The sequence below is a fragment of the Balaenoptera acutorostrata genome, chromosome 7, assembly GCF_949987535.1.
Source record: "Balaenoptera acutorostrata chromosome 7, mBalAcu1.1, whole genome shotgun sequence".
In the NCBI taxonomy this organism is placed as follows: domain Eukaryota; kingdom Metazoa; phylum Chordata; class Mammalia; order Artiodactyla; family Balaenopteridae; genus Balaenoptera; species Balaenoptera acutorostrata.
The window spans coordinates 81,383,113-81,397,099 of record NC_080070.1 but is presented as its reverse complement, the minus strand read 5'-3'; the positions used below and the strand labels follow the sequence as shown (position 1 = coordinate 81,397,099).

Genomic DNA, 13,987 nt, shown 5'->3' with positions numbered 1-13,987 from the left:
GATTCCAATAAGGGCAAGCCATCTTGGTATGAGTGTTACAAGTGAGAGGAAGTGGAATGATGACTCGCATACCATTTCAATTACAGGAAAAAAAGCAAGTGAGTTGGTCTATCCACAGGCACAATCCTTTTAGGAAATTCCACTAAAAGAAAACAGGTCTTCCTGAAATGAGTAGGAAGGTCTCACACTCTGGGCACTGTAATTAGGTCTGTTTGTGTGCACTGGGCCTTGGCTCTCTCAAGGATCCATGTGGTTTCATGTATTAAACCCAGCTCTGACTGCCCTTTCACCCTGACTCAAATATAATCACTCACAGAATGAGTCTGACAAAGCTTACTAAGCATGCTCCACCCAATGGAAGTGGGATAAAGGATACAGAAAAAACTCACATTTATTAAGTGCTTACTACATGCCAATCACTTGCTTAGTACTCTATATGCATTATCACGTAGTCAATTTTTTCACAACTCTAAGAGGTAGGTAGTATTATAAACCCATGAATAGGTACAAGGTCAAGGTAAAACAGTGTCTCACTCTAAAGACTGTAGTCTTTCCTTCTATCATATAGCATTCCAATGTTAGTCCAAGACATAAATAAACAATGTTAGAAATAGTGTCCATCAAATAGAAAAATAAATGTGGGTTAGCTATCCATCTGCTCTAATGAATGACTAATATGTACAAGAACTAGGTGATACTTACACAATAAATGATAAGAAATCATTACTATAACAGCAGGGTAAACTTGGTTTTTTACTACGAATATACAGAGAGAAATTTTACCTAATTTTTACACTGTTAGTAAACCAAAATTAGAAGTGAAGTTTAAAGCTATATAATATTAAGAGAATTTATGAAGCAAAAAGAAAAAAACAGTGAATTTTGGCACATCAGGTCCAACTCATACCACTACATTTTCTGGAATCAAAAGTTGTTCTAACATCTAGCAATCTTAAACTAGGGGCTAGTGTAAAGGATGATTTTTAAAAAGCAGTTATGGAAAAAATCAATAGATTCCATCCCTCATGTTTCTTCATCTAAAAGTTTGTTACTTAATTCCTAATGTTTCCTGGTAAAATGAAACTGAATTTAAGCCTTTATTGCTACTATTATAAAAATGTAAACTTTAGTGAGTAATTATGAAAATAGTGAAATTCCATAAAAATTGAGACATTTCAAGATCCAATTCTACACAACAGTTTTGTTTTTTATTTTTGTTTAGCAAAAACACAAATTAAAAGTCATCTGAAATAGGCCAACTAATTCTTCCAAAATAATTGAATTGGTTTGAATTGATTTGATAAAAGTAAAGTAAGTCCTGTGCCAAAAGTAATTTCAATAGCCCAGAAGACCTTTCAAAAAGTACCTTGCTAAGTAATTTATTACTTCTGGCAGCACAACTGATTGTGTAGTCTATGCTGATGCCTCAAAATTCACTTATTTTATGCATGCATGTGTAAACATTATGTTTCCAATTTTGTTCTTCAGTGGTGTTTAATTTCATGAGGCTTGTGAATCACACAGTCCCTTGGTTCTATCTCATATGTGTCTGCATCCTCCATCTTGCCGCAGTTCTGGTTTCTGCACCCTGTCAAATGTAACCTTTGTGCTAATTTGGCAAAATCAGTTCTCACGTTTAGTGCTGAGAGACTGATAACTGAATTCTCAAATGAACTACACATTTGCAGAGATGAAGTACAGAGCTGCGGACAATGACTGTTTTCCCACAGTGTAAATTCTTCAGACTCAGCTGTCAACATGTGAGTGCGTAGCACAAAAGCAGCTTTAACTTGATGACTTTTTTCCTCCAAGGCCATGAAAATGAAATGGATACTATACTCTCCTTTATGTTATTCCATCTTCTAATGAGATTTTCTTTCTCATGGACAGTGAAAGCCTGTATGCCCTTTAGAGTTCTTAGTAGATCAAAGTCTCCTTCTTGCTGAACAAAAACACAAACATTTTCCCCTCCTACATAAATATTTCAGTTTGAGAGTAGACCAGATAGCCACATTGAAAGAGGTTTTTTCCTACTAATTTTGAGTCCATACAAAGCCTAGGTTTAATAATTAACAGTGGATATTCCAAAACTGTCCTCTGGGATTTCAGAGTTTGGGTCTTCAATGGCTTTACACAGAGAGCCTTACCGTGACCTCAGCATTTTTCTTTTCCTTAGTGAGGCTTCTAATTTCTCAGATGGTCACCTGGGCACCATTCTACCTCCTCTACCCCCAGAGGTGGGTATCTGACTATACGTCCAGTCCCTTTTGATTACCACAGTGTTTGTACTCAATCATGAATTATTTTAGGCATCATCTGCATTTGAAGAACAGCAACTGGGAAGTAATGTCAAACTTATTAGAAAATTGGGAGAGCAGGAAATGCAGGAAACTGAGAGAACAGACCCTTTTAAAGAGAAAGGGCTAGTTAAGTGACAAATACCACAGGAGAGGTTGTCTAAATGGAGACTGATAAAAAAAAAAAAACATAGGAAGTCATTAGTGGAGGAGCAGTTTCACGGGATCAAAGTCAGGTTGAAAATGGCTAAAGCTGGTGAAAATGCTGAGAAAACAAGTTCCTAACCAGGCTATGGACTCAGACATCTAGGAACCTCGTGGTACACCATGATTAAAAGACGAGTATGGATAGGGTAGACAAACATGTTTGCAGGTCAGGGAAGAAATCAGTGGTGAAGAAGAGATAAAAACAGCAAAAACAGTAAATTGGGTAAATTTATGGAAAAAAATCAATGCAATTAAGAGCAAAAGCAGTAGGGTCAAAGGTGGAAGTAAAGGGGCACGTCATTTTCACTAATACATGAAAAATAACAGGGCAATCAGAAATGTTGTTACAGGAGGAATGAAATGCTGATTGAGGTAATTTGAGGTATGTTTTATGATTTAAATAGTCATTTTAGAATTGGGATACAGAAGAACAAAGACACACAGCTCACGGTCTCCTGAAATTTCAGTGAGGTTTTAGAGCATATTGTGATTGTTCTCTAACAAACCAGTGAAAGACAGAGGTGAAATGAATTTTGGGTACCCCCAGAAGTGCAGGAGAAGCAAGTGTGGCAGAAGTTCAAAGAGTGAGATAATCAAGCATCTTACTGAGTATATAGATGGACTGTAAGCCATGAGCTTCATCCTTATTAATGAGGCATGTAAAACCAAAGGAGAGTTCATGAATGCAAGATTCGGGACTGGGAAGCTTTATTTTACAGGACTGAAGGCAGATATAAATGGAGATCATTATTTAATAATAAAAAATATCCATGAAAATATGGTGGGGACGATTATAAAAAATCTTTGATGAATGCATAAATGAATAATCCAAAAAAAAAAAACCTCTACATGGAAGACTTATATAAGGATTATTTGGTTCAAAATCTGAATGAAAATAGTATTTATTTATTTTTGGCATATAAATTTTATAATTTTCTTCTATGGTAAATTTATTTATGTATTAAAAAGAAAAAGAGAATTAAGAAAGTATCTGCCTTGCAAACTATTATATATTGAATGGATAAGCAACAAAGTCCTACTGCATAGCACAGGGCACTATGTTCAATATCCTGTGATAAACCATAATGGAAAAGAATATGAAAAAGAATGTATATATATATATATATGTATAATTGAATCAGTTTGGTGTACAGTAGAAATTAAAACAACATTGTAAATCAACTGTATTTCAATAAAATAAATTTTTTAAAAAAGTATCTGCTTCATCAAGTATGACACTAGTGACTAAAGGTCAGGAAACTGGGTTCTTGCCCCAAATCTACTACTGGGTTAGATGTAATCTTAGATAGAATATTAGTGTTAATTTCCCAACCTATAAAACGGGAGAAAGAATTTTAGGAAGATTAAAGGAGAATCAAATGAAATGATACAGAGTCCTTTCAAAACCACTTTCAATGTAATGCTTTTAGCACAACAATTTTTTCAAACATTTAATAACTTATGCTCTCAAGGCCACATGAGAGGTGTGGAGGAAAAAAAATACTACATCATGAGATTTGTTGTGGTGTCCCTGGAAGACAAGATTGGTAAGTCATCTTATCTTTTTCCATTGCCTCCCTTCCGTAGCTCCAGCCCAGATCTATTTCTTTCCATAGTTAACTACTGAGAAACTTTAGTTTTGGCACAAAGCAAATATTTTCTTAAATTTTTAATCTCTCTTTTCTCTTTTTGCCCTACTTTCTCACACACACAGCCATGAAGTCACCACCATGAATTTATCTGCCCACTAAATCTCAACTCATGCTGTTTGCACCGTACAAGGAAAGCTCTCCACTGACTTACTATAGATGCCCGTGCTTTGTGCCTGCACTCTGGCATGCACCACCTACCATTGAGCCACCTGGAATCGTGCTGCTCTGTCCTGATTGGGTGGTGGTGTCCAAGAGTTCGGAAGATAGCAAAGTCTCGCCCCATAAAATCAGCTGCCGTTCCAGAGTATAATTCTCCATCTGTGTTGTGACAAAATAAAACCACATACACATACTTGAATTCAATTAAGGCAAGAGAAACAAAACACAAAATACAAGTTTCATGTTAAGACCACGCTAATGCTCTTTGCACCATTATGCAAAGCTACTTATGTTTATCCTGTGTCTTTGTTGAAGGGAGTATCTCACTACTCATTTAGCACTAACTTTGAAAAACTGAGTAAAGTATGATTCAGTGCACATTACTAAAACATGAACTTTTATATTTTCTATTATGACCAAAGACAAAGTACAAAACACAAATTATATACATCACATTGTCTGCTTTTATATGTTTCAAACTACTATGGTTCTAATATCTTTATTTTTTACGGTAAAGTCTCATTGCAAAATCTTGCTTATAGTTTTGATTTTAATGGAAGTTAAATTTCTAATATACTTCCTTTTAGGTGGGATCTAAATTAATGAGATTTTGCTATAGTTTAGAGAAGACTAATATTTTCCTTGCCAAAAATTTTTCTTGCCTTTCATTTTTTAGTATATCAAGTGGGAAAAATGTTCTAACTTGGTATGAGCTATCATACAATCCAAAAACAAGTCCACCACATAGTTTCAGATATAACCGAAATGTGTTTGAAGAAGGGGGTATTTTGATAAACACAGGCCATAATCACTACAGCTCAAGATTCTGTTGTGCTTTGACTCATTTCTACTTAAGTTGAATTAACTCTAGGTCAGAGTTTAATAATGGGAGAATCATAATCAGAAGGTTGGAATAGAAAGGAAAAAGAAATAAGGAGAAAGAGCAGTTAATATTTACTGAATACCATTTGTGCTTGCAGGGTAGTCAGGTGCTGGCTTGACACTTTCAAATTATCTCATTTAGTTCTGTCAACAACCCCATGACGTAAATGTTATCCCTATTTTACAGCTCAAGAAACCCAAGGTTGCTCAGCTAATGACTAGGCAAGTCAAGGTGAAAGTTCAAACCCAGGCCTGTTTAACCCAAGCCTCTTATACTAAATATACACCATACCACTGTTGAATAAACTGAAGTTTGTAAAAATGACATTTTCTTTCCTTTAAACAAAAAGTGCCTATTATTCCATCCAGAAAATGCATTATTGCCTGCTTGCTTACAGTGAATTATCAGCAAAACAAAACAACAATAAATGTAACATTTTCTCCAAATAATCTACCATAATGACAGTAAAACCTACTATTATCTTGTTGATTATTTGGATACGCTAATGTTTCTGAATTCATTGACTCGAAAAATACTCAGAAGACAAAGTAGGCATACATAAATTATAACTTAAAACATTTGTATACCACTATAATTTCCAAAGGACTTTCTTGTGTATCAATCAGAAACTTTCTGTGCATCTTCAGTTATCAATACCTTTGGGAAAGTCTAATTAGTCTGATCCCTTATGTGATATCTTTGTTCACACCCACAATTCTCACTTGCAAATAAAGGGCTTTGAAACAAAAATAGGCATTTTCAGTGATCCAAACTAAATTAATTCCTCTGGTAGAACCTCTGGTTCTCTGATGTGTTTGAAGGTACCAGGCTTTGGAAAACTTCCAAAGCAGTGCAGAATAGCTACATAGACAGAATCACTGAGAAATGCCGAGTTATAACTTTAAATATTAATAGAAAGACACCTTATCTTAGAGACTGAGTTTTAAAAAATTGATCACTTATTTTGAATTGTTGTGAATCAAGACAAATAAAAGTGATGGTTTGACAGTGTATTAAGTACAAATTACTAGCTAAATGGATGGTACTCATATGACACCATAAATTGCCATAGTATGGTATCTTTGGGATTCAAAAGCATCTTGTCTTCTCTTTACTTAATTAAATATCAAGTTGCTCAAATCTGAGTTGCTCTCACCATAATATGCTAAAATAATGTTCTATATGCCCACAAGGTAAAGAAATAACCCTTTTTGAAAGGCACAAAAACACTATGAACAAGCTATCTATAAGTTTCAAAGGTACTTTGAAACATTTTAATGTATACGGTCTACTTAATTTTAACCTATATTCAATCACTATAACATTTTTATTAAGGTTGACACCTTACCTTTTTACAAATAATTGATTGATAGAAGTGATGAATTTTTAAACTTCAGGTGAATGAGAGAATGTTAGTTAAAAACGTGTTGTGAAAGCAACCTAAAATGTTCATGTCAATTTCAAATACTTTCATGTTGGAACACCTGTCTGTCATAGGGTGACCTGTATCCTCTTTACCTCGAAAAATCAAAAGTATTAAATTACTAGTTGAACCTCATTGCCCCCTCAACCACGTTAGGTGATGAAAATCATGAAAGGTGAAAACAGAACAACCAAAAGGTGAAAACTGAGCAATTTCATATCAGACTGTAGCCAGACCATGCCTAACAGTAAGTGTAATCAGAAATGGAAGAGTAAAGAATATCATCAGTTAATTGTTTTTTTCATTTAGCTTTTTCAGTGTGAGTAAAATTCATAATTATGGTTGCTATTATATGTAAACTCTATTCCAGATAGAGTTGAAATAACAAAAACTGTAACCAAATAAACATTATTTGGATATTGATATGTATTTGTTTCTCATATTCATTTGTTTAGCTGTTTTATAACTTACGACTCTTTTTTGATCCATTCCCACATGAGGAAGGCAAAAAACAATATAAATGCAGGCAAAGGCAGAAAGACTGATTTTCTTTCTCTTTTGACAACAGATAAGTAGGTCACTCAGAGAATGTAGAAGAGTTAGAAGAGTTCATCAGTAGAAGAGCTAGTGACTGAATTTATTACTAAAGACAGAATTTATAAAGAGTTGACTTAGAAACCAAAGGAAGGTTGTAGTTAAGGCACCAGTTGCGTCCAGTCACAGGAAATTACCTCCTACTCAAATATTGTTTTTAGCAAGAGTCAACATGATATCTATGAGCTGGAGGGCACTAGATGATTAGGTGGGCATGAGGGCACATTCTCATGTTGTCAATGCTCAATATCACTAACTGTTCGTTTACACCAGTCCTTAGATCAGATTTTCTGCTCAGATGTCTATAGGATTCTTATCAAGGATGACTCCTCCAGAAATTGTATGACATATTTTTTATTTGGTCCAACTGTATAGGTGGTAGAATATCCTACTCTTTCATTCTCTTTAAGCAGATATATAGTATCAACTCAGACTATACTTGATTTAATGTAACTGTGTATTCTACCCTGTATTAAAGACTTATTACATTCTTTGGCTATCTGAAATGATCTGACAATTTCTGAGTATAGGGCTTCCCTGGTGGCACAATGGTTAAGAATCCTCCTGCCAATGCAGGGGACACAGGTTCGAGCCCTGGTCCGGGAAGATCCCACATGCCACGGAGCAACTAAGCCCGTGCGCCACAACTACTGAGCCTGCAGTCTAGAGCCCCTGAGCCACAACTACTGAGCCCATGTGCCACAACTACTGAAGCCCACACGCCTAGAGCCCGTGCTCCACAACGAGAAGCCACTACAATGAGAAGCCCGCGCACCGCAACGAAGAGTAGCATCCACTCGCTGTGACTAGAGAAAGCCCGCGTGCAGCAATGAAGACACAACGCAGCCAGAAATAAATAAATAAAATAAAATTATTTTAAAAATTATATATATATATCTGTGTTTAAGCAATTTACATACCTTAGTTGGCTTATATTTGGAGAACAAATATTTTTTTAATTTTTTTAAAAAAGCCCACTTGCCAAACTTCTTTTGTATGTTTGAGGTCACTTATGAAGTTATCAAATTATGCGTGTTAATTTTCCAATTTTATGACCCTAAGTATAGGTAAATGTTAACTTACAATGATTCAAATTGCATTATGGCTAAGATACATACTTTTGGGTTTTCCCATATATACTAAGTTACTAGTGAAAGAAAATATATCTGTCCAATTTTATTAAATTGATGGTAGAATAATATACTCAAGGAATTGTTATACACATCAAAAAGTGGTTGTGGATACTCTGTCCAACAAAGTTGTTAAGTCTTTCTACAAAAATACCACATAGGCAGTTTGATGTCTCAAAAATAATACATCAGACTGAGATAAATTAGTGCTGACAGATGTAACTAACAAGCTAGAAATTGTCAAATATGAAAGTTGCTCTTTCATATTTGAATACAGTGCCATTCTTTCTGAACTGTAAGTTTTCTTAACTGTCTCTAAGGAAAGCATTCTTTACTGAGATGAACAAAAAGTTTAGTGAACTGCATTTCCACCACGGCAGTGTTACCTGAGAAGCATGTGTTAAAAACAAAAGTTCATATGTACTCTGTACTTTCTGTTCACAGCTCAAAATGAAGTAAAAAAGTGGCTTAGATCAATTAATGTATTGGATTACAATTCCTAAAAAGGGTGTGGTGAGAAGAAACAGAAGGTGGAAAAAAAATATTTCCTGATGAAATCACAGCATTACTAACACAGGTGTAAAGTGTATCATGGATGTGAGCAAAAATCAAACAAACCTAAAGACCAAGCCATTATGTTGTTAACACCTTAAGCAAATTCCACTCACAGCATAGCAGAGTAATTAGAAACAGAGGGAAAAAATATGTCTCTCAAACACACACACACACACACCCCCGACATGGCATGGATGAAAGCTACTTCTTGAGAGTGGAAGGGTATGGGAATACTTTTACATTTTCACATTTGTTAAGCAACCTTTTCTATAACAATAAATATACTGGCTTTGTTAATACTGGTCCTTTTAAAACTAACATTTTTTGAGTAGTTGTAAATGATACAAAATTAAAAATGTAAAATTTATACATTACCAAATCTCTCTCCTAGCCTCCCTACAGGCAACCACTATTACCAGTTCCTCTTTTTACAGTTTCTACTTCCAAATATATGCCAGGAATATGTACGTACCCAAATGTAGTATGCTATTACATTGTCTTATTTAATTCTCACAACTAGTGGAATTTGCATAGCCATGCCATTTTACATACACAGAAACTGAGGCTCAGAGAGGTTCAAATAATTTTCTCAATTATAGTTAATTAATTTGGGGAGTACCTTTAATACCAAGTGAGAGTATATTCTAATGTCAAATTATGTTCTTTCCTGAAGCATGGCAGAATTATAGCATAGTTATAAAGAAGCAAGTAACCTCAATAAAGGAAGTCACAGCTTTTGAATTAAAATGATGCTGCAAATATTTTGAGGGATTTTACCAGGTCTAGTATGGCCTGCTCATTTTTCTGTATCTTGCTATTCAACTGATCCAGAAATTAACTTAAGTTGGCTTTAATAATCTCCTCTGTCAATAAGCACTAAATATCTCTGAAAATTATTCAATTACTTTACAGTATTGGCTAGGTGAGATCTGGGCTTTCATTTAAAAGCTGTTTCTCTGAAATGCCTACCGTTCTTTTCTAGCCATACATCCTGTCCTTGACTCATGCAACTTCCCTCATTCTCTTTTCCTTTTCACAAACCTATACAACTGTTTCAAGGAAGTTCTAATATAAAACCAAACCTGCCGTGTTTCATATTCTTTGTGGACATTGTGTGGTTGCACGCCATATGAACTATGTAATACTTAGTTGTCATCATTCTTTCTCAGTGGAATATTAAAATAAATAAGCAAATCCCTACTGAGAAACATACCACAAAATAGAGCTGCTCTAGGCACAGTTTTACATACTGCTTTTTGAGGAATATCTATCTTTTTTTGTTCAGTATGCAATTTAAATAAGTATAGCCTGCAGGTTCAAACAAGATAGGACTCCTCCCCTTTGTTTAAGACAGTTTTCAAATTTCTGTGTGTGCACTTAAGGAAGTCATCCAGACGTAATCACTAGGCCATCTGCGAATAGGAAAATTATAAGTGTGTTACATTTGCTGCATTCCTTCAGGTCTTAAACTTTTGTTAAAGTGCTCCATAAATGGATCAAATGGACTGAAATTGTCTACATTTCCAAAGCAATAGAGGAGATAATTCATGCTGTAATGGTTTTATTCTTAATAGTAAAAGGATCAGTGAAACAGCAATAAAGTAAACACTAGAGAATACTGGAAAAAATATATTTTCAAGTTAATGTTGTAGTCAGTATGACTAGAGTCTTACTTTGTTGAATAGAAAAAAGACTTTTTTTAAAATAAAAAGGCTAAACTTTATGAAATTATTATATGTCAAATAATAGCCTAAATTTACCTTTTAAAAATCTAGATGTATTATTCAAAATTCTATCAGAAAGTTTACACCTGAAAAGTTTCACTTATTATTTTTTTGTGTTATCAAATAATTACTTTCTATATTTTATAAAAAAGAAAACAAAAGGAAAAAGAAAAGGAAACAAAAAGCTACAAAATTTCTATATGATTATATAAAAACATATATTCAGGAGTAAGGTAATGACCCAGAATCTTCTGTACTTTAGGTTATTGGCATACTCAAAAGTTAAAACAAGAAAACAAAAAAGAAAAAGAAAAATTGTTTAATGATATATCACTTTTTGTGTATTATTTAATCCCAGTCCAGAAGTGGTTAAAAGCATGTGGAAAGAATTCTCTATTTTTCGATACAAACTAAAGTTTTCTCCTTCTGCCTACTTCTATCTTCCTATTTCTATCCTTTTGAACTATGGCTAAGCATTCACCACCTATCTGCAATGTTGAAGTAAAAGAAGAAAGAAGAAAACTAGAAAGGAAGATGGTTAAAGAAAAGGGCACAGGGCTTCCCTGGTGGCGCAGTGGTTGAGAGTCTGCCTGCTAATGCAGGGGACACGGGTTCGAGCCCTGGCCTGGGAAGATCCCACATGCCGTGGAGCGGCTGGGCCCGTGAGCCACAACTGCTGAGCCTGCGCGTCTGGAGCCTGTGCTCCGCGGCGAGAGAGGCCGCGGCGGTGGGAGGCCCGCGCATCGCAATGAAGAGTGGCCCCCGCTTGCCACAACTGGAGAAAGCCCTCGCACAGAAACGAAGACCCAACACAGCCAAAATCAATCAATCAATCAATCAAAAAAAAAAAAAAAAAAAAAGAAAAGGGCACAGGAAATACATAAAATGTTTTGTTAGATTAAAAAAAGAAGAAGCAGCCCTGAGTCAGAAAAGATGAATACAGAAGGACTTTGTCAACTCAAGGTAACACAAGGGGTCTCTGTCAACTGTACTACCATTTAGTTGGATTGTGCTGATTAAGCTGACCAAATGCTGAGAGTGTGACAAATCTTGGGACTACAATTAACAACCTAGAGTGAATCTCATTCTTTCCTTCTGACCTGTCAAAATTCCCCCTTGAAACGCCTCTTCCCAAAAAATGAAAATCAAAACCATATTTTTACAAAACAAAAATTGTAAAGGTCTAGGGGGATGCATAGTGATTGAGCAGCCAATTTTAAAGGTACTATTAAACCATTCTGATTAAAAAGAATCATAGACTAGATAGTACAATAAGCAAATCAGCATTTAGTGTTTCTTCTTCATTTTCAAAATATTTGAAAATATCTCAACTGACATACTCCTAAAATATTTTATGATTAATAATAAAAAATCTTGGTATATAACAAGAAACATGCAATCTGGCTATTATCTATAGAAAATTCACTGTTTAGCTGACTGTTGACTGAGTACCTATTAAAAGAGATGCCGTCAGCAGTTTAGGGTCATATGGGCTCTTCCCACGGCCATTTTCAAAATGTGAGTCTTCCAGCTTAAAAATGTTGTCCTGTAGAAAAGAAAAAGAAGAATTCAATTTATTTATAATAAAAAGTATTTTTAACATGCCAGTTAATCAGAGAGGTTGAGTATTCTTCTGCACTATCAAGGTGTATTATTATTTGTGTAAACTTTAGAGATGACAGAATAACTTAAGGGGGATAAAACCTAGCTATTACTAGACAAATATCTATTTAGCTTGGTGACTTTTAGTATCATTTAGCATGTTGCAAGTAATTGTGTATAAGTGAACTCTAAAGGACAAGCACGCTATGATAAGAGTGATCATTTTATCACATAGGTATGCTAAGAGCTACCCTAATGGCTCTTGAAAGAATGTTAAATTTAAACAAATGACTCCTTTACTTCCTTCACATAGAGAAAAAATAACAACTCACTATATTAGATGTCTGCAAGAAGATACGCTATCTCACTTTTCTGTATGTACTTTCCAGAAGGAAATAGTCATAGCAGTCACGTCCTCCACTCTGTCATTCCTACAACTTTGATGCTTACAAGCTCCTCAAGCATTTTAAAATTACTCACCTTGGAAGGTGGAAGGTACCTGAAACTATCCTTATCAATTTCTCTAAGTGGGAAATATCAAACTGTTTATTAGGATGGGTGTGCCTGGAGATAGTGTCCTTAGGACAACAAGCACAGAGGTGACACATTTTTATCACAGGGAAGTCTGCTCAGTTGAGGCTCAAGCACCCAGAAACTTAAGTGAACATTTGACTATGGTAGAAAGTATGCCAGAAAGCACTGCAACAAAATCCTTAATAAGGAGATAACTAACTCATGCCTAAGACACTGTCCTCAGAATGTGAGGCTTCTATATGACAGTGGAGTAAACTGGGGTATTTCTGAGCATTCTTTTCAGAACCAAGTGCTCTGGAAATTAATTAGGTCAGAATATCTATGCATTTTCCAGTAGCACATTAACTTGTCCACACACTGAAATATAACACCTTTTCTGGCAATTTCTCTACTATTCACATAAAAGCATTGTCTATATTCTTAGGATAGTAAATGGTGTTCATTTTATGGCCAATATGGGTCACTTTATTTAACATTTAATATCTGATGGAGCTAATGGCAGAGTTTCAAATTATGACTCTTAAAACTCATTTGAGTTAGGGAAGAAGAGTGAAAAAGGAAGCAAACCAAAAATGTTCTCCATTTTTACTACTGTAAGTAAGAATTACCAAGTCTCCTCTTTCCTTGCATTGATTCTGTACTTGGTAAATAGCTATCCCCTAGCAATGATGGTTCTTTAGCTGAATTCTAAAATTTACACTGTGAAAAATGTACGGGGTTTCTCAGAATTGTGCTAAGTTGTAGTAGGAAGGGCAGTGAGTCAGGAGTCAGGCCCAGTTGGGCCAATGATTAGCTCTGGTTCTTTGGTGGCCAATTAATATCTCTGAGCCTTCGCTTTCTAAAAGTTAATGTTGATAAGGATATTTAATCTCAAATGTTTATTGTGAGGATTAAAGAATTGAAATAAAGTATTTTTAAAGCAGCAAAAAAACAGACACTATTTCTATTCTATTAATACTGCTCATATTACTACTACAAGAATATGAAAATTTAACACAAGTTGTTACCATTGTTGTAAACTTTCCTACCAGAACTTGAAAGAAATATTACTTAAAAACAGTTACATAAGTCACCAAATTATAAACTTATTTACAAATACACATTTGTCATAGACACTTGAATATTAAAATTATAATATGAAATTTATTGCCATATACTAAGAAGAAGCATAGAAGAAATCTTAAGAAATATTTAGCTATATTTTGATAAAAATTAGGAAACAATCCA

The 13,987-nt window shown here is 34.7% G+C and overlaps 1 protein-coding gene and 1 long non-coding RNA gene across 4 annotated transcripts in view; one reads left to right on the top strand and one right to left on the bottom strand.

Annotated features, from left to right (window-relative positions):
* SEMA3A (semaphorin 3A) overlaps window positions 1-13,987 on the bottom strand; it is a 495,018-nt gene that overhangs the window by 98,911 nt on the left and 382,120 nt on the right. For both annotated transcript variants that reach the window (XM_057550500.1, XM_007170273.2), the window contains 2 exons: window positions 12,077-12,170; window positions 4,355-4,474 (listed from right to left, as the gene is read on the bottom strand). In XM_057550500.1, coding sequence (XP_057406483.1) covers window positions 4,355-4,474; window positions 12,077-12,170 — 214 coding nt within the window. The remainder of the gene's footprint in view (window positions 1-4,354; window positions 4,475-12,076; window positions 12,171-13,987) is intronic.
* Window positions 1-13,987, top strand: part of LOC130708632 (uncharacterized) — a 63,801-nt gene that overhangs the window by 30,850 nt on the left and 18,964 nt on the right. Inside the window, exon 3 of one of the 2 annotated variants that reach the window (XR_009008908.1) lies at window positions 3,977-4,051. The exons of the other annotated variant lie outside the window; for it this stretch is intronic. This is a non-coding gene — a long non-coding RNA (uncharacterized LOC130708632). Of the gene's footprint in view, window positions 1-3,976; window positions 4,052-13,987 lie in introns of those variants that run through there. 2 annotated transcript variants of the gene reach the window in all.